Source organism: Citrus sinensis, chromosome 3 (assembly GCF_022201045.2).
Source record: "Citrus sinensis cultivar Valencia sweet orange chromosome 3, DVS_A1.0, whole genome shotgun sequence".
NCBI classification, from domain to species: Eukaryota; Viridiplantae; Streptophyta; class Magnoliopsida; order Sapindales; family Rutaceae; genus Citrus; species Citrus sinensis.
In genome coordinates, this window is record NC_068558.1 from 46,098,811 (window position 1) to 46,119,522 (window position 20,712).

A 20,712-nucleotide genomic window follows, 5' to 3' on the forward strand; every position below is an offset into this window, starting at 1 on the left:
TAATAATAATAAAAGTTTTAAAATAACTACTATTATGGTGCGTTTAATTTTTAGATTGAGAAATCAAAATCATTGACAACGTTTATTTCGCAAAATAAAGTCGAAAATCGAAATCGAAATTATAGGACCCACCTCAATAATAATAATAATAATAATAATTATTATTATTATAGTGCGTTTAATTTTTAGATTGGGAAATCAAAATCATTGACAACGTTTATTTCGCAAAATAAAGTCGAAAATCGAAATCAAAATTATAGGACCCACCTCAATAATAATAATAATATCCTATAATAATAATAATAATAATTATTATTATTATTATTATAGGATTTGTAGTATCAAAGTAACACGGATTTTCAAGATCTACAATAAATTTTGATTTCATACTGTACTGTAAACCAAACATCCAATGCAGTGTCAAACTTGCGATGAAGTTCAGACTGTCGGGAAAGAAGCAAATAATTTAAATTATCAAGAAAAAGCGGAAGAAGACTTTCCGTTCTATCATTACAAAGCCTTGCACTAAAGAACTAACATATTAGCCATCAATATCGAACACTCTTCTCGCTATTTCTCTCTACACCATTGGGTGAAGAAACTTGTGAACTAATTTCGCAATACATTACAACAAATAAATCACGGCAAAATTAACTCTAATCTTTCACTACACGTATAACGAATATGCAAAACACAAGAGGGCAAGATTCACAAGAAATTCACGTCGTCTTCTTGTTGTTCCAGGACAATAGTGGCAAGAGCAAGTCTGTATGCGGAGGATCTTAAGTTTCGAACAAGAACATATATCTCTTTCCTCCGCTGCTTTTCTGGCATCTCATTCCATTGCTCCTCCCTAAGAAGAGCTAGCAAAACTGCCTCGCAGAAAGCCTGTGCCACTGGCTTCTTGCTACAAATAAAATAAACTATTATTCTAAGCTTTTATGAGCAGAGTAAAACAGTGTGATTAAAACAAAGAGTCTGGGAAGTCAAAATGAAGCAAAATGATGTACACTAACCTCCCTCGAACAAATCCAGTTGTGACAAAACCAATTGGCCATCTATGAGAAGCCCTACTAGCTGGATCCTCTGGTATCTGGAGTTCCCAATTACCAGAAGACAGTTCTTTGAAATATGATCTCACAGAAGATTGAGGCATTTGAAGTTGAATCTCATTAATTCCAGAACTGCATCATAGAGACAAGAAACGTGTTGGATAAACAAGGAGAATAGTTACTACACAAATAACTAGTTTCATATGAAGATGAGTGTTAGGAGGGAAAGAATAAAAGTCCCCGAACACTCAAGTCTTTTTTCTCTTCCCTTTCAATAATGCTCTAGGAATAAGAAAATCCCGAAGAGTTAGTTACTTCCAAACACTCGAACAGCAAAGTCTCTTGCACATATCATCAAATCACTAACTACATTAAATTCAAAGAAATCAAGCTCACATAGCTTTCAAATTATATATGTATATATATATATATATATATATATAAAGAGTTAGAAAATAAGTACCTCGAAGTCCATAATGATATATCAGTAAGCTGAGGCACACATACAACAGCTCCCTCTTCAAAAACACCATTCTTGTAAGCATGGAGAAGAACTCTAAGGAAACATAATTTTTGGTTATAATTAATTTGCTTAATCATATTTTGACTATGATCAAGGTTGCTTTGCTTTTTCATTAACTCCACAAAACTCATCTTCTGACTAGCAACATGGGGAAATAACAGCAAATGATCACCGTGGATCTCATTCATGAAGTATGTCAGCATACTGGATGTCCTTGCTACAATTCTGTCAAATGGATTACCTTGACAGACCAATGATGCCATATCCCTCCTTCCACATCCTGCATGTGATGAAGACTTATCATCAACCATGTTTTTTGCACTTGAAATTTCAGTATATTGCTCTCCAGTTGCTACATTCTTCAAGGAAACACCAACAATATTCCATGGGGGTGGAATGGGAATTCTCAAATGTCTTATATTAGCAGGACGTAATTCTGCTTTTTCATCAGCAGCAGCAGCTTCAATCCCCATAGAACATGAGTATGCATTACAATCTGGAAAATCTGAAGGAAAATATGGTGATCCAATCTGCAAAAGAGAGAACATTTACATGCAATGTTTTAATACACAATCGCTCAAAACTACAATTTAAGGGTGCACATACTTACATTACATGCAATCCAGTGTTTCTCCCTCAGACCTATTGCACGAACCCCCTTGGAGACAATAGATATCCAGAAGACTCTAGCCCAACATATTGGGAGTATAATGGACCATCTGAGATAAAAATTTTATTTTATATTTTTTTAATTAACTGAAGGGTAAAATGGAAGGCACAGAAGCAATAAGTGAACTTCAACAAATCGAAAATACGAAAATTTATTTTTGATGAATACATGTGATATACTCTAAAGTATGAGAGGACTAACAGAAGAATTAAAAAGAAAATATATATTACCCCATAAGTGAGCCCCTTTTATCATTATTTCTCAGAAGCAGAACAGGACAAGATCTCAAGCACTGCACCTCGTTTGAAGTCTTCCGTTTCCCTGATTTTGGATCATCAAGGCAAAGGTAATCCATACGCGTCTGATGTTTTTCCATGCAAAGTTCATTTTCTTCCATGGGGGGGCTTATTCCACAGCTAGCATCCCACAAACTTTTGTCATTGACAATGCCACTACCTTCAAATTTTGAACATGATGAAGAGAGCAACTCTTCTCTCTTCTCCGAAATTCCTAGTAGTGCAACCTGCTTTTTCATTTCATGATCTAGTTCATCATTGAGTGTCAATGTAGAAGCGGACTCTGGAACATCTTCAATCCTTTTATCAGGAAATACACGAGGATCATTTACTGTTAGAGGCAAAATCGCACAAGAAGAAATTTGTTCTTCATCCTCAAGGGTAGAACATATTTTGGTTTGGGAATCATCCTGAGCCTCCAACATAGAACATTTCTTCAGTTGCCGAGAATTCTTTGAAGTACTGCAGAGCCAATCAACAGGATATAGTCAATCTTAAAGACTTACTTAAAATGATCAAATTTACATAAAAGAAACTAACCTATTAACTGGTTGCAATATCTTTTGAAGAAGTTGAAATGCCTTTGATCCAATAACTTCCAGTTTTGCAAGTTGACCCTCGAGTGAAAAACAATTAATCAAAGTGCCGGTCTCATTCACCTAGATTATAAGACATTAAACATACAACAAAATTTATCGTGAGTAAATAATAAATTACAAGAAATTTTCATTTAATCTACAGTTAGATTAAATGAAAATATTTCATTTCAACAGGCGGCTCAAAATCATATCAGAAAGGCTTCCCAAACGACCACAAATTTGAGGTAGGGAGGTCAAGCCTGCTAAAGAAGAACTAGTGTATCGTCAATAAAATTTGCTATATAGATGTTCTAACAAAAACCAGCTACATGTGCTTTACCTGTTTCTGACAGGCTAATTTTAGAGCACCAAATCCCTCACCAAAAGCTGAAGCATGAATCCATAACCAAAGTTGGCGATAGTGTGAATGACACTCAGTTTCGCATGACCCATTACCTCCAACAGAAGTATTGAAATTACCATCCTCTTCTCGATCCTGCTTGTCCAAAGGTTTCCACATATAGGTCACTGGAGCAATAGGCTGAGAAAAAGGTACTCCAAAATGATAAAGCTGAAAAAAGAATCAAATATATAAAGAAAAATTATCAGATATCCATATCCATTCTTATGATTCATAAAAAAGGGTGATACAGGTTGACTTACCATAGCACTTTCATAAACAGCACCAGATAGAACAGAATGAAAACTATCTCCGGATTCAGATGATGGGGAAGGCACCAGTACCATCTGTAGGATAGACAGTAACGAATCCTGGAAAGCATAGAACATGAAAACAAATTTAGACTAATAATCTAGTGAGGCTAGTGAAAGCTAAAGTAATCATTTGTTACAATCAATTAAAGAAAAGATTCCTCAATCAAACAATGTCACATAGAATGGGAAAAATTTTAAGATAAACAAAATTTACAAGGAAAAAAGGAAATGCCTGCCTCTGGACCCTCCAATTGAACAGCATTGTAATAGCTTGCATCATGTACAACAACTCCTTCTTTGACCCACTTCAACAAAGCCCTACTACCCCTTCCTCTGCATACCACAAACTCAAATTATTCAATAAATACCGGATGAAAAACACATAAATTCTTCCTCACATATGAACAAGAAATAAAATGGTAAAAGTAAGCACATATTAATCTTAAACATCCAAGTAAGGAATTCATTTTTCTTCACAGAATTTAGCAATTGCAGCAATAATCTAACAATACCTGCCCTGCAAACCAAGAGGAAGATAAAAACCCCACAACTTTCTCATAGTAAACCGCTTAGCATGCCAAACATGAGTTCTGAGACGCTTTGTATCATCTCCAGAAACAGGGAACCCACTTTCGGGATTCTTCTTAAGCTCTATGCTTCTACGAATTCGACGTGGAACCTTCGTCTGATCTTTCTCACCATCCAAGGCATTGGCTTTATCAGTTGCTCCAAATTTCCGCCGCTTCTTTGATCTCTTCCTGGTGATTTGATTGTTATAGGCAGAGGTTCTCCTTCTCTTGTTTCTACGAGACCGAAAATTGTTGTCTAAACGATTTGATACAATTGAGTGAAGACTCTCCATCTCAGAAGCTCTAGCCTCCGCAAATTTCTGCACGTTGAGTTTTCGAGGCGGAACTGATGAAACTTGAGACCGCTTGCTTCCATCGGAAGCCATTCAGAGCATAAATTAATTCTCCAACAATTTGAAGCTTCTATTGGTTCACTAATAAATGTCGGCTGAATTCTCAGTGCCAATTCTCAGCTTAAGAGCCCTGCAGACTCGGCAGGTCACCAATTTATTGTTAACCAAAAAAAAATTATTGTTAAAAAAAAAAGGGGAGGAAAATGATCCGGCTGCTATAATGGTAAAATCCTTCGGGAAGGCGAATTTTCTTTTCTTAAGTAAATTGCTATAAACAGCGGAAGCTTTCGAAATAATTTGAAAGAGCTTGCTTGTTTCTCAGAGGTTTAAGGGACAGGGACCTGGGGTTTTAGAAGCCAAGAGAAAATTAGGCTTGTTTTGGAGTTTAGGCTAATTTTTGAAATAAAATATTATTATTTATATTTAAAAAATTATTCTAAATACTGTTATTTTAGTAAGATAATTTATTATAAAACTAGTAAATTATTATTAACAACAATTTATTATGAGTTAATAACAAATAATTATTATGCTTTAAATCATAAAAAAATTATTTCCAACATTTTAAACAACGCTCGGTTGAACAAAGAAAAAATAAATATTTTCAAACGTTTTAATAAGAACCTTGTGATCCTTTTAACTTTTCAAAAAATATAATAAAAGTACAGTAAAAAAAACATGTTCATCTTTTTTTCTTTTTGATTTAAAAATAAATAAATAAATAAATATTTCTTAAACCTATTCCACTTCTTCTTTGTCCTTTTTCTCCCAGCTATATTTTGGGTGCTTAACAAATTCATTAAATTAATTGAAAACTAATTAAAACTAAATTAATTAAAGAATTTGTTTACAATTTAACTTGACTATTGCTGTAAGTATATATATGTCCTTTTAAAAAAAGAATAATTTTATTGATGTTTTGATTAAATAAAGATAATTAATTTAAATGATTTAAAAGTAACGAATTTTTTTAATTTAAAAAGTGCACTAAATAAAACTTAATTTTTTTAAATTTAGTAGATGAATGTATAGAATAGTAAAGTATTAAAAAAAATTTAAAGTGCAAATAGCTGCATCGAATATTAATCCCATGTTTATTTGGATTGCTCTAATAGACTAAATTTAAATTTTAATCATAAAATTATGAGATTAGCAATACACCCTTTTTTTTTGTTAATTCTTGGAAAATATCAATTTATTATTTAAACAATTTTATTTATTCTATTTAATATAAAATTATATATATAATAATGTATAATTTAAATAACTTACATTTGTTTGTTATAGTTGTAAGTGCAGAAAATATTTTAATTTGGTAAATTCATATTTGTCCTTCTAAATAATTTTATCTAACATAGAACTGTGATTACAAAACGTGGAATTTTATAAGGACTTTAAAGGCTTGTGAAGGGCACTTCTCAAGGAAATAAACAGATGAGGGGATCGGCCTGGCCCTTTTTCATTGGTCTGGGTTGGAGCTTGCAGACGGCGGGCCCAATACCATGAGTTATAAATCCTGGAGTGTTGGTTGTTTTAGACCAATACACACGACAATACAAAGCATTTTGTATATCTTACGACGTTCAGGTTGAAACTGTAAACAGGTCGCACTCTTGCTTCATGGCTCCTTGATCCGTCACATAACCAAGAGGATGGAATCATGAAACAGACGTCTCAGGACAAATGAATGTTAAATCAGTTAGTATCAAGAAAGTGCTAAAACCCACTAAACAAAGTGGCGATAAAGTTGACAACAGAATCTCAATAAAAAATGGAATAAAGTGGAAGGAACTGAAGTACAATCCTGTGAAGTGTGAGTACTGCACAAACAAATTATAGTACACTCCTTACAACCCAATATGACCATCATCCTAAAGGTTTTCCATAGGTGTAAAAGGGACACTATTTGGTTTGATAACACGATACCCCACAAAAACAGAAACACACAATGAGACTACTGAGAGTAGAAGGGCAAAGACACTAGCTGTACTACCACCTGAGCTACCTGGGGCTGACTTAGTTAACAGTGAACTTCCGGAGGAAATATCCAACGGTACCCAATCGCAGTTAATAGTATAGTGCCCAGATCCATGCCATGGATTCCTGTCAACCGGATACCAGAATGCAACAGACAGTTTGCTTGATTCACCGATTTTAAACTGCACATCCTGCCAATAACAGAAGCCAAATCGTTTAGACAAAAGCATGACAAGGTAATTTCTTTACTAAAAACTTTTAGATTATACTGCAGAATGATCACATGAAAATAACTTCATTAAATATTTTCTTGGCAATGTAAGCCTTGTTTCCATCGTGGAAATTATTTACACTAAATGAAGCCACAGGTCCATTTGAGACAGCAAAAGTTCCATGTTCAAGTTGCGCAGCATTTTTTAATCACATTCTTAGGTTAAAAGTAGGAGTTAGTTGCTATGAATTCTGAACAACATCAAGGCAGTCTTACTGATTACTGTTAAAATCTATTATCTATATTCTTTGAAACCAACAAGATCTACCAGAAAGCTATACAAATGCTTTAAAAGTCTTGGATGAGTATACGAGTTAGGCTTAAAGTTTCTTTTCACAGAATCCTAGGTAGCTCAAAATGTTGAATGCAACAGATGAGTATCCAACCTGCTGGATGTGATCCATGGTTCTCAAAGGCCTTGAGAATTCAAAATAGTATGTGCCCTTTTGACCACCTGATGCATATGGACTGTCCTCTTCCACGAAACCTGTGGAGGCAAAGCTTGAGTATTATTCTAGAGAGTAGAAAAATGAAAATATGACAGAGACTAAGAACTCACCAAAAAAAAAAAAAACAATAAAAATAAAAAAGATGAAACGCAAGGTTAAAAATTTGAACTCAATACACCATGCTAAGTTGAAAAGCAAAGTGTGCTTTCCCTGAAGTATGAACAGTATGTGTATCATGGAAAAAGGTCATAATGAATCAAAGTAATTTCATTATCTTATTAAATTCAGCCACTGGCTTGTCAACCTACAGCAAATGTAAGGTACCATCGCTCTGCCTAAAAAGCAATAAACAACACAGTTTAAGTCCTCGTTTGGTATGACCTCTCTACTAGCTAAAAGAGCCTTTTTAATGTCAAAAGCTCTTTTCAAAATTATTTTGTGTCGTTTGGCTATAACTTAGTAAAGCTCTTAGTGATTAAAAAAGCTATTTTGCCTCTATTGGGGGCCCAAATTTTGCGCTCTTTGAGAGTAGAGGTTGTGGAGCTTTTCTAAAGAAGTCATTTGTCTCAAATACCCTTATATTATTTCACAATTTTATTTAATTCGTTTCATAACTTAACTTTAAAAAAATTCCCCATTGAAGTATTTTCACAACTTAAAAAAATAATTAAAAAAGTAGCTCTCATTGACAACTAAATAATAAAAAAAATTTTGTTAAAAACTCTACTAGTACAAGCTTCACTGGTAGAAGATCTATTTGAAGAAGTTCTATTTGAAAAGTTATACCAAATGGAGCCTTAATATATTACTATTACTACTCTATTGCTAGGGGTAAAATATATAGGTGTGTTGATGTCATGCAAAGAGACCATCCAATTTTACTAGCACTTAAAAGGGTCCTGCCTTAGGCAAGCAGTTGATGGCCTGTGTTGATTATCCAACTATAGGCAAGCCGTTGATGGCCTGTGTTGATTATCCAACTATAAACATACATCAAAAACGGAATTTAAATGTCAAATCCAAAACAAAAGTATAACAACCTGAATGAACACTGAAGCTGCTGTGCCACCAAGCCCCTTTCCAATCATTTTGTGCACTAGAATCATTCCCTGACAATGGATAAGACCAACTCTCAAGTGGAATGATTTGTATAAATCATTTAAACTCCATGCAGACAAGAAGATAATAAAAGAAGAACGTTATGCAGATTATGAAAACAAGAATTATAGTGGAGAGATAGATTTCCTTGTTTCTCACAACAGAACATATAGAAAAGATTTCTTTCTCCAGGCTAACCAAGGAAACATTATTATTTGAATATTTGATGTCAATTCAGATCAGCTTGAGATTTTGTATAAAACTACTTGTTGACGAAGTTAACATGGCAAGGAAAATGAAAAGTTAATAACATGAAACCACATATTGCTGTTTACTTAAAAGAGAAAAGGCACTTCCTGTTCAACTTGCTATAGGGATGGCAATGGATTGGATCTGATCCAAGATCCACATGATCCAAATGCAATCGGATTGGATTTAGATCGGTTTAAAATGAATTTGAATCGGATTTGGATATTGATGTGCGGATTTAAGACGGATCTGGAGCAGGTCTAGATCTATCCTAATATCTAAATCCATATGCATATCCACCTATCTTTTAATTTAATTTTATTTTATTTTAAAAGTCTCTTAACAATTGTAGAATTATAATGATAATAAATTTTATTCATAGTGTCGATAATTTAGGGATTCTTAGCTATTTTCTTGTTATTTGAATAAAATAGGAAAATACCATAAATCAGGAAAGTAGATACACTCTGATTTTATGGTCCTAAAAATTAGTCCTAGAATTGCTCTCTAGTTTTCCTATTTATTTCTACCGATCACTGTGTTTTGAATAAGAATAATAAGGAAAAGTTCTATAGCTTTGTCTCTCTGTTTTTCCTTTTTTACTACATGGTATCAGAGCTTTAGGGTTCGGCCATGAACTACAAAGCAGCCATGGTTGGCTCTAATTCGGCTTCCTCCGACGCTAACAGCACTGCGACATCCTCTGAAGGGATTTCCCAGCCATCCCCAATTGTGCCTGTTAGTGAAAATACCTTACAAATAACCATTCACAAGTTAAATGGTAAAAATTATTTAGAGTGGTCGCAGTTTGTGTGTTTGGTGATTGATGGCAAAGGCAAACTTGGATATTTAAATGGAGAAATTCAACCTCCAGCTGCTGATGGCCCAAAATTCCTACAATGGCGATTAAAAAATTCAATGGTTACCGCCTGGCTTATTAATTCCATGGACCCTACTTTGGGAAAGCCATTCTTGTTTTTGCCAACTGCTTGTGATGTTTGGGAGGCTGTTAGAGAGACATACTTAGACCTAGAGAATCATTCTCAATTATATGAAATAAACACTCGGATGTGGAGGACGCAACAAGGTGATAGAGATGTAACTGCATATTATAATGACATGATGATTTTGTGGCAGGAATTGGATATGTTTGAAGTTGAGGTATGGGAGAGTCCAAATGATAGCGCTCGATACAAGAAAAAAGTTGAGCAAAGTCGAGTGTTTGTATTTCTGGCAGGACTAAATATAGACCTTGATGAGGTTCGAGGACAAGTTTTGGGGCGAAAACCTCTGCCCTCTATTAGATAAGTTTTTTCAGAGGTTCGTCGCGAGGAAGCTCGGAGACGTGTGATGTTAAAGCGAGTAGAGGAACCAAAGACTGATCTTGATGGTTCAGCCCTTGTAGCTCGTGGTTATGAGCAACAAGGAGATAGACGAGGAGGCAAACAAAGGCCATGGTGTGATCATTGTCGGAAACCGTGGCATACACGAGAAAGTTGTTGGAAACTCCATGGAAAACCTGCAAATTGGAAGAAGAAATCAGGTGACGATGCTCGGCCAGCAGGAGATAATCGTGCTTTTCAGGTTAGCACCACTAATCCAGAGCAGCAGTCATCCTCAGAATCTCTTTCTTTTACTAAGGAACAAATGGAGCACCTGTACAAGATGTTTCAATCCCAATCCGTAGGAAATTCTAGTTCATCTTGTTCTTTAGCCCAATCAGGTAATATTTTCACCACAGCCTTTACCTGTATCAATCCAAACACCTCCTGGATATTAGATTATGGAGCAACTGATCATATGACTCGGTCCTCGCAGTTGTTTTCTTCTTATTCACCTTGTGCAGGAAATCAAAAGGTCAAAATAGCAGATGGTTCCTTTGCAACTGTTGCAGGGAAAGGAAAAATTATTATTTCTCCTCTTCTTACTTTGAAAGATGTTCTTCATGTTCCTCATTTGTCCTATAATCTCTTGTCAGTCAGTAAATTAACTCGTGATCATAATTGTAAAATTAATTTTTGGTCCTCTCATTGTAAATTTCAAGATTTAACCTCGGGGAAGACAATTGGGGATGCTAGACAAGACGGTGGCCTCTACCTCTTTAATAATGGTTCAAACTTTGGAAGGCAAGACCAGCAGACTTGTTTCAATTCTATTTCTATTTCCAGTAACAATGAGATTATGTTATGGCATTTTCGGTTAGGACATCCAAGTTTTCAATATTTAAAGCAGTTATTACCCAAATTATTCATGAATAAAAATGCTTTCAGTTTTCAATGTGAAGTTTGTGAATTAGCTAAACATCATTATTTTTGATAAATAGAATGCCTACAAGAACTTTAGGGTTTAAGACACCAATAAATCTTTTCAATGAATGTTTTCTAGCTTCAAGGTTAATAACAAGTATTCCATTAAAAATTTTTGGCAGTATTACTTTTGTTCATAACCATGACTCTAGAAGAACAAAATTCGATCCAAAGGCACATAAATGCATTTTTGCAGGCTATCCTACAAATCAAAAAGGTTATAAATGCTTTGATCCAGTTTTGAAAAAAATGTTTGTTTCCATGGATGTCACTTTCTTCGAAGGACAATCATATTCTCACAATTTTCATTTTCAAGGGGAGAAAAACAATAGTGAAAATGATATGTGCTTAAATGATTCTGACTTAAACATTGAATTTGATTGTATTAATAATGATGTTTTGTCGAAAGAAAATGAGAAAGGGAATCCAAATGAATCAACTGTTGAAAATTCTAGACAACCTCCGTTAATGCCATCACATAACCAAAATTCTGGAATGTCAGAGATTTGCACGAAACGGTATAAAGGTCTTGTGTATTCAAAGGAGTACCTAGAACAAAAAAAGAAGAGGAACATTGTCCTACAGCATCACCAAGAATCTGACCAGAGGTTGGATCATGAAAATTCTGACAAGAATCCTCCAAGTAATTTTGAGTTAAATTCCTCAAATAAAAATGATCTTCCTATTGCTCTTAGGAAAGGTGTTAGGTCTTGTACTAAACATCCTTTATCCAACTTTATTTCTTATAAAAATGTGACCCCTTCCTTTCGTGCCTTTATTTCACAAGTCTCTAGAGTGGTTATTCCAAATAATGTACAGGAAGCTCTAAAGGTTCCTGAATGGAGGGAAGCTATTTTTGAGGAGATGAGAGCTCTGGAGAAGAATGCTACTTGGGAAAAAGTTGATCTACCACAAAGAAAAGGTGTTGTTGGTTGTAAATGGGTATTCACTGTGAAATATAACTCTGATGGGTCCTTAGAACGATACAAGGCTTGACTGGTAGCGAAAGGCTATACACAAACTTATGGAATAGATTATTCTGAAACTTTCTCTCCAGTGGCTAAACTAAACACTATTCGTGTTCTTTTGTCAGTTGCTGCAAATCTTGACTAGTCTTTAAATCAATTAGATGTAAAGAATGCTTTCCTCAATAGTGATCTTGAAGAGGAAGTCTACATGGAGCCTCCACTGGGTTTTACTAAGAAGTTTGGATCCAAAGTATGTAGACTTAAAAGATCATTATATGGTCTAAAGCAGTCACCTAGAGCCTGGTTTGAAAGGTTTACAAAATTTGTGAAGAGCCAGGGCTATAGTCAAGGACAAGCAGATCATACTCTCTTTACAAAAGTCTCCACCAAAGACAAGCTCTCGGTTTTAATCGTTTATGTAGATGATATAATTCTGACAGGAGATGATACAGATGAAATGAACCGATTAAAGCAATGTTTAGCTAAGGAGTTTGAGATAAAGGATTTGGGGCAATTAAGATATTTCTTGGGAATGGAAATTGCAAGATCAAAAGAAGGTATAGTGGTATCACAAAGAAAGTATACCTTGGATCTCTTGAAAGAAACTGGTATGAGTGGGTGTAAGCCAACTGATACTCCAATTGAAGCAAATGTGAAGCTTGGAGAAGTGAAAAAAGGAGTTCATGTGAATGCATGCAGATATCAAAGGTTAGTTGGGAAGTTGATTTATTTGTCTCATACTCGACCTGATATAGCTTTTGCTGTAAGTATGGTAAGTCAATTTATGCATTCTCCTTGTGAGGAACATTTTGAAGCCGTGTTTCGAATTTTTCGTTATTTGAAAGCAACTCCAGGGAAAGGTCTGTTTTTTGGTAAAAATCAGCAAAGAGGAATTGAAGTTTATACCGATGCAGATTGGGCAGGTTCAATCACTGACAGAAGATCAACATCCGGATACTGCACTTTTATATGGGGTAATCTAGTTACTTGGAGGAGCAAAAAGCAAAGTGTTGTTGCTAGAAGTAGTGCAGAAGTTGAATTTCGTTCAATGGCTCAAGGAGTGTGTGAAGTACTTTGCTTAAAACGGGTTCTAGAAGAACTTAAACAGCCATTTAGTCTCCCTATGAGGCTGTACTGTGATAATAAATCAGCTATTAGTATAGCCCATAATCCGGTGTTACATGACAGGACAAAGCATGTTGAGATTGATAGACATTTTATAAAAGAGAAGCTTGACGAAGGGATAATTTGTACTCTTTTTGTTCCCACTGTGAAGCAGCTTGCAGATGTCTTCACCAAGAGCTTGATGAGACAGCCATTTGAACTTCAAGTTAGCAAGTTGGGCATGATTGATATCTTTGCGCCAACTTGAGGGGGAGTGTCGATAATTTAGGGATTCTTAGCTATTTTCTTGTTATTTGAATAAAATTGAAAAATACCATAAATCAGGAAAGTAGATACACTCTAATTTTATGGTCCTAAAAATTAGTCCTAGAATTGCTCTCTAGTTTTCCTTATTTCTACCGATCACTGTGTTTTGAATAAGAATAATAAGGAAAAGTTCTATAGCTTTGTCTCTCTGTTTTTCCTTTTTTACTACATTTCATAGCATATTAGTAGTATTTCTCATGCATTTAAACTCTTAAAACTTAAAGGTTAGTTTTGTAAATTTAAAGGTCAGCTAGCCCCAAAGCATGTACATGCAATATTCAAATTGTAAGCCAAGTAATACAACTTGACAATTTATTTTACTATATTGGCCAAATAATTTTTAAGGAATATAGTTATTCATATATTTAGTCAAATATGACCATAATAAAAATAATAAAACACTGAATATAAATCATATTTAATTTATATGTCATTATCTAATGTTGTAAGAATGAGGGTGGGTGTGTGTGGATATTAGAATGATGAAGGAGACAATAGAATATTAGATTGATCTTACTCCTGCAATTACTTTTGAAGAATATTTTATTATATTTTTTATTTGTTGTTTTGGTATAAAAGTATAAACTACAATATTTATTATATTTTGAGATAAATTATATAATTTATTTGTTATTAAAACATTTTAGCCTTTAATTTTCATTCTAAAAAATTATTACTTTTTTATTGCTGAGTTTTAGAATTCATGACGGATCTAGAGTATATTTGGATTTTATTTTTTTTTGGATTTGGAGCAGATATAGATATTTTTCTTTTGGATCTGGATATGGAGCGAAAAATATGGATTCATAACGGATCTGGAGCAGATACGGATTTTAATTTTTATTATGGATCTGGATATAGAGCATAGTAGATCCAACCCATATCCGCCCCATTGCCATCCCTAGCTTGCTAGAAGTTTTGATGACTGAAATGCAATAAGTTACTCCATATATATTAGAAAAGTACATCTCTTAGAAATGCCAGTTTCAATTGATCCAATGCACAAGAAAAAATTAAACATAGCAAATTGACAAGTTACTAAACATTGTGTGCTTTTCTCTAAGGAACAACTGTTTCTAAATCTCATTCGAGTTGCATTGCTTATCTGTAACTTCAACAGTTGCTGAATCCTTTCTAGAGAGCATAGCTTCAGCCATTGGTCAAACCTTCAAAAAGTATCTGATATTGCTTGTGGATCAATTTTATGCAGAAAAAAGGGCCAAATATAAACATAAAAGGGTTTTATCCTAAATCAGATCATTCTACATCTTAAATGTGAAGAGGCATTTGATAGCTTGATGCATGATGAGTAAAAACAATTTGTACAAATTAGAATAGGAGCTGTAGCATTTGCTATCTTGGTGTGTGGGGGTAAAAAAGATATCTGCAGCAATTATATTATGATTAGGAAGAAAAGGATATAAGTTGAGGGCTAAAACAAGAAGGAAATACATTAACAACAGAGAGTAAATGAGGGCTTTGATTTCTGTAAAGGCCGTACAAGAAAAGAAAAAGCCAAAAGAAGCGTAGTGACAGAGAGTAAAAGATAATTGCTGAAAATTAAAAGGAAGACAACTAGGCAAAACCATGAAGCCTTCACGTGGGTGTAGTGGAAGACAGATATTCGTATTCTCATTTAATAATAGTTGAACATTGTCAAATGGATAAAAAATAAATGAGGCTGTCCTTGGAGATCCTTATACACCATGAGATAAGTGATTTGCATTTCAATATTTTTTAAAATCTCTTCAAGGTGGGTGCCAACATTAGGAAAGTATGAAATAGAGTATCTCACAAAAGCTAAAAAACTAATATTTGACTTGGGAGGAAAGTTGAGCATTCAATGCCAGCTTGATGATTGTGTTCTTGGCAGTCACTTTCTTTAGTGCCTTATGGCTTATCCCACTTTATGTTTCTTTTTTAAGAAAATTCTTATCTCTTCTAGTCATGTAATTGTATATATATTTCATTTGTGGCTAATAAAGGATCTAAAATGGTTTAATTTTATACCTGAAGGGCCCATTCCATCAAGGTACCTACAGTGAGGGGTCCAAGCGTAAACATCAACCAGATGACCAAATCTGCTCAGCAGAAAAAGGGGAAAAAATGATTAGAAAACAAGTAAAGTGCATATGCTGGCACCAGCAAAGCATATGACTGTATGTCCTAAATGTCAAGAATTAAGTTGTACTACACTTCTATAGTTGTACTTCACCTGTCACCTCCATTTCCTTCACTATTATCTACAGGGTTGCCGCCATAGAGTCGTCCAGGAATAGCACTTCCAATTGAGAAATGCATAATGTCAACTTCATGACCTTTGCAAGTCTTGCTGGTGCAAGAGCCAATTCCTTCTTTACAACCACCCATCTAACAACACATAAATTCTCACAATTTTTATCCAATGCAAAGTGCAAGACGATAATTGCGGTAGACATTGTAAAAGAAGAAGGTAGCCATGGCACCGAAATCAGTAGGATAACTTACATTGTGATAGGTGGCATCTTCACCTATTTGAAACATGAGCGCAATGGATGGACATCTGGTGTTTTCACTGCATTATGAAAAAGAAATCCATTTCAAGAAAAGCCAAACCATTGGCAAAGTTGCCAAATTAATTTTTCATTTCCATAGAACAACACCAAAAGCATAGAATGACAATTAAAATTCACACAACCAAAACAAGGGAGGATAAGGATTTGGATGTGATCTTGATAACCAAATGCCAACAAAATAGTGCATATAAAGTTAATTTCCCCCAATCAAAATTTATATGCATCTTGACAATGATGTCACGAAAGTATCCATTTAGAGAACAAACGTGTACCCATATGCCAGGTAAAATTTGTCACCGGTACCAAACATGGGAAATAAATCAAACTAAAAGCAGATTATATGGCAGCAAGTACCAGCTCAGACGGATCAAACACATCAAAAAAATAAATATTGTTCACTATTGAATATGAACCATCAGTAATATTTTCATTTTCCAAATCAAAACTCACCCTTTAGAATACACATATTCCCCGTCCACTTGCAATAAGAAGTATACATCATGCCCATCATGCAAAGCCTGCAATAACCAGGCAAAAAAGGTCTACCAAAATTAGATTTTTTAAGTCAGCTCAAAATCAATTTGATTTGAATAAAACTGAAAAGCATACCTTAACGTTCATTTTTCCGCCTTTGTACTCGTGCTCAGCGTGAGGGTCAAGAGCAGGGAGGAGGGAGAACTCAGAGCCATCAATGTCTTCCCAATCATCGGCGTGGCCATCGAGTGTGATGAGTCCAGGCTTAAACTCGGCCAGGACTCGGATCTCAGAGTCGGACTCGCAACTCCACTTACCCGACTCTTCATGCGAGTTGACCCAACCGATCGAAACGGTACTTAAAACGAAAAGCAATAGTAAGAGTCGTGGCTTTGCTGGAAGAGAAACAAGAGAATAAAATGAATAAACAAGTATGAAATTGATTGTTATGAAACATTTGAACTCTAACAAGTCCTACTTTGTAAATTGCTACTCTTGTCTGTAAGGATAACTTAATGTTTCAAAATGGTTGCTAAACATACCCAATTCCCCTTGATGCAGTTTACAAGCAGCAAACTACAAGATAAGTTATTAAACTCATGATAGGCTTATGCAATATCAACCAATTCCTTGTTCACGGGCGGGGATGATCTTTCTAGTTTGGAATTACATACAATTTCTCTTTCATAGCAAACAATAAAATCCTCTCATCAGCTGATGAAGTGTTCTTAGGCTTATAAATGTCAAAATGTAATATATCATGGAGAATTAACAGCGAAAAGTCAAAATTTTCTAGAGTCGACCAGAACTTTGTGAGATGCTACAGAAATGAATGATAAAGGCAGTATTTAATTTGTATTTGTTCAAGTAGGCGAAAATTTTGCTGCATACTGAAATCCAGAGCAATACTTGTCCCATTTTCTATGTTTCTAGCATTTTCTAAATATGTTACATAATCGAATAATTTTGTTCAATATTAGAGGGATGGCTGGTATGAGGCTTTTCTTTCCCGAGGCTACAATAAATACATAGTTTTGATAACGAATACGAAAGAAGAATCTTTGGCAACCCATTTTATATAGCTGTAAAGTGAGAGTTTTACTAAATTATATAGTCAATGATTTATCTTATTATCCATTTTTTCTCCACAACATACTACAGAGAGTAGCTATAAAAAGTTAGTCCATGCTTTCATTTCTGCTCAAAATTATATGTTGTGCATTAAAAACTAGAGTTCGCAAAATTTGACACGATCCGATTACCTGACACAAGTACAATGCAAATAAATGAGTTTGAGTTATCAAATTTAACACGATTATTAAATCAGCCGGATTCGGGTCAATACAATTTTCTTTTTTTTTTTCATGTCAAGTTAGGGTTAAAGTTATTGCCCCATTTACCCGATTATTAACATGACTATATTTTCTATTCTAAATCAATTTGTAGATTCTTATTAAAACTCAAATATTGAACATAATTCTCTCTTCTTCTTCTTCAATTTTTTTTTGGGGGGGGGGGTGTTGTGGTGTGAAAATATATGTGATGTTTCACATATAAAATTCTAAACAGATTTAGAACTTCAATAGTGTAAGTGTAAATGCGTAAAAAATTGGTAAACATATATATATACATATATATGTGTATATACGTACACACACACACATACATGTATATTGTGAAATATATAGATATTAAGCAAGTTATTGCGAAACCTATTTATTTTATGTGTCGAGTTAAGGTCTCAATATTTTGTCACGATTATTAAATAGGTCATGTTTGGGTCAACTTAAATTTAACACAATACGAGCATGACCTAACGACCCGTTTTAGCAAGTCTAGTAAAAACTATCAACAAAATAACCAGAGAGATAACACATAGATTAGACCATAGAGAAAGCACAAAAATGCATGGACCTGTATTTAAGACACATACCAGTTTCTTTAGGGGAGGCTTTACTGTTCCTTCTACGGAATGCACAAGAACAAATAATAAGCACAGATATGATGGCAGTGATCAGTAGGCCAGTACCAATACCAAATAAAAGAATCAAATTTGAATGTTTCCCTTTATTTGAGGTACTGGATGGCAAAGAAGGGGATGCTCGATGTGTTGGTGCTTTCATAGGTGGTGAACTAGCAAGAGGAGCTGCAAAACGAGATGAAAAGCTTTACCATGGTTCATCAATATAAGTAAAACAAGATTAACATAAATAAAAATCCACCTATAATTTACAAGTAACACACAGAGAGTTATCAGCGGAATAATAATAACAATTCATCAAATACAAGTGTCTGTCAGCACATTACAAAAAGTCTTGCAATATCAACCATGCTTCTTCCTGATGAATGATCAGAGTGAAATCTTACCCTGAGATGGAGCAGGAGGCTCAAACCAGGTAAAATTAAGGAGCTTGTAGTCACCCACTAATGTAGAGTCGAAATGAACCTTATGTGTGGTAAGAGAAAAATTTATTGCAGCAGCATCACTGGCAGAAAAACTGATTCCCGTATGTGGAGTAATGTCCATTGATATGTTTAATTGTGACAAGCTAAGTACATAAAAGTTGATCAGCTCAATTTGAGAAACTCGCAAACCAAGCTGCGATGCTAATTCTTCTAGAAAAAGATTCCAATTTGGGTTTTGTGATACATTTAAAAGTACAAGGTCGAGCTTTATAGTATACACACAGTGGCAACCATGACTTGCTCGTTTCAACACTGTGTCAGGTTTGCAACAATCTGGCAAAATAAGATAAGAACACCAGTGTGAACAAATAATTTGCCATCATTCAATATGCCAAAAACCCAACAAAACCCTAAGAAAAGTAAAAGTTTCTTTTACCTAAACAGATTCAAAGCAGTCGAATAAGGAGAGCTTCAGAGCTTTCAGTTTAAGTATTTGAGGAGAAAATAACTTTCGAGAGCTTGCGAAGAGAAATGGAGAGAAGAGAGCAGAACTTGTGAAAACGGGCCTAAAATGGTTGCGTTTAGGGTTTGGTTAATAGTACACCTGTTGACACCCTTCAAAATTTCTAATGAAACCATTTATGTAAAATGCAAATCAATTAAACATTTACACAAGTTATTTTTTGACAAAATTTTTACATCGCCCTGTTTCATAATTCAAATTTATATTTTTAGTTTTAATTAAAATAAAATTTCTTAAATAAAAAATTATGGAAATTTCTTAAATAAAAAATTATGGAGATTTACAAATTATACAATAGAGAGAAAATGATTTAAATTTTAGAATTTTTATGTGACCAGTATTTTATATATATAACTTAAAAGAAATATTTTTTAAAAATTTTAGGAATTTCTTCTTATATAATTTTTTTTAGAAACCTTCGTATATAGTAGGGGTGGGTATTTTCGGCTTCAGATCAACACGATCAGATTTTGGGTTGATTAGGTTAGAAAAGAATTCATCCGATCTGACCTAAATTCGTCTGAACTAAGATATGCGACAGAGGTGAAATAACCGATGAGATTTGAGGACTTCCTTACTAAGGTTTGCCCTCCCTTGATTTAGAGTTGGAGTGTGAGCCAAATCCCTAAAATTCGATCTATTGTTATTTGATGTGTAATCCACGTCCAACAATTTTCATTGTTTAATTGTAACCAGCAATTGAAAACCGACCATGACATAAACAAATGCAAATTAATTTTATGCCTTAGCGAAAGTTGCATCAAGGTTTCACTTTTTATTACTCTACTATGGTGCGTTATTAAACTTAAATTTATCATCAAAAAATGTGAAAACCTCAATATACCCTATTCCTATTAAAAAAAATGAGGGTAAATATAAAAATACTGATAAATTTTTTATATCTTTTTAACAATAAATGAGGATAAATTAGTATTTTCATAATTTTAAAGGATAAATTGAATATTATCATTCTAAATAGGAGTAAATTAAAATTTATCCAAAAGCAAATATGGGGAACATTGATGCCATGTGATAGTAATAAACAATCTTATAAAACAATCAATCTTATAAAACAATCTACAGAATTAGAGAAATTAAAATCGAAATCATATAATATATATTGAGTAACAGAGTAATCAGAATGGCCGTTGTGCATTGTTCAACTAGAAGTTTAATCGACTTATTGAAGGCGTGACATTGGTAAATTAAAACCTTGGAGTTGAAACCTTATATTGGGAATGTGAGAAAAA

General features: G+C 34.1%; 3 protein-coding genes across 9 annotated transcripts in view; all 3 read right to left on the bottom strand.

Moving 5' to 3' along the window:
• The window catches only part of LOC102612430 (peptidyl-prolyl cis-trans isomerase CYP21-4-like), a 28,471-nt gene that overhangs the window by 4,461 nt on the left and 3,298 nt on the right, over positions 1 to 20,712 (bottom strand). The gene's annotated exons all lie outside the window — the stretch shown is intronic.
• On the bottom strand, positions 445 to 5,141 carry LOC102610041 (ribonucleases P/MRP protein subunit POP1). Of its 6 annotated transcripts, none has more exons than XM_052438124.1 (10): positions 4,346 to 5,140; positions 4,070 to 4,166; positions 3,783 to 3,890; positions 3,460 to 3,660; positions 3,082 to 3,200; positions 2,476 to 3,003; positions 2,186 to 2,294; positions 1,516 to 2,105; positions 1,017 to 1,184; positions 445 to 907 (listed from the first exon to the last, which is right to left on the bottom strand). In XM_052438124.1, exons 1-10 carry the CDS (start codon positions 4,786 to 4,788, stop codon positions 709 to 711), a joined length of 2,562 nt encoding a protein of 853 aa, XP_052294084.1. In that variant the 5' UTR covers positions 4,789 to 5,140; the 3' UTR covers positions 445 to 708. The 6 variants fall into 6 exon arrangements, with proteins under 6 accessions (XP_052294084.1, XP_052294082.1, XP_052294087.1 ...); XM_052438122.1 differs by having other exon boundaries at positions 3,460 to 3,690; XM_052438127.1 differs by having other exon boundaries at positions 3,460 to 3,690; positions 4,066 to 4,166; positions 4,346 to 4,494.
• On the bottom strand, positions 6,498 to 19,548 carry LOC102610360 (uncharacterized). Of its 2 annotated transcripts, XM_006492289.4 has the most exons (11): positions 19,376 to 19,546; positions 18,901 to 19,272; positions 18,467 to 18,679; positions 16,669 to 16,928; positions 16,510 to 16,577; positions 15,992 to 16,058; positions 15,720 to 15,874; positions 15,515 to 15,585; positions 8,493 to 8,561; positions 7,390 to 7,490; positions 6,498 to 6,923 (listed from the first exon to the last, which is right to left on the bottom strand). In XM_006492289.4, the coding sequence occupies exons 2-11, from the start codon at positions 19,058 to 19,060 to the stop codon at positions 6,627 to 6,629; spliced, it is 1,461 nt and encodes a 486-aa protein (XP_006492352.1). In that variant the 5' UTR covers positions 19,061 to 19,272; positions 19,376 to 19,546; the 3' UTR covers positions 6,498 to 6,626. The 2 variants fall into 2 exon arrangements, with proteins under 2 accessions (XP_006492352.1, XP_006492353.1); XM_006492290.4 differs by lacking the exon at positions 8,493 to 8,561 and having other exon boundaries at positions 19,376 to 19,548.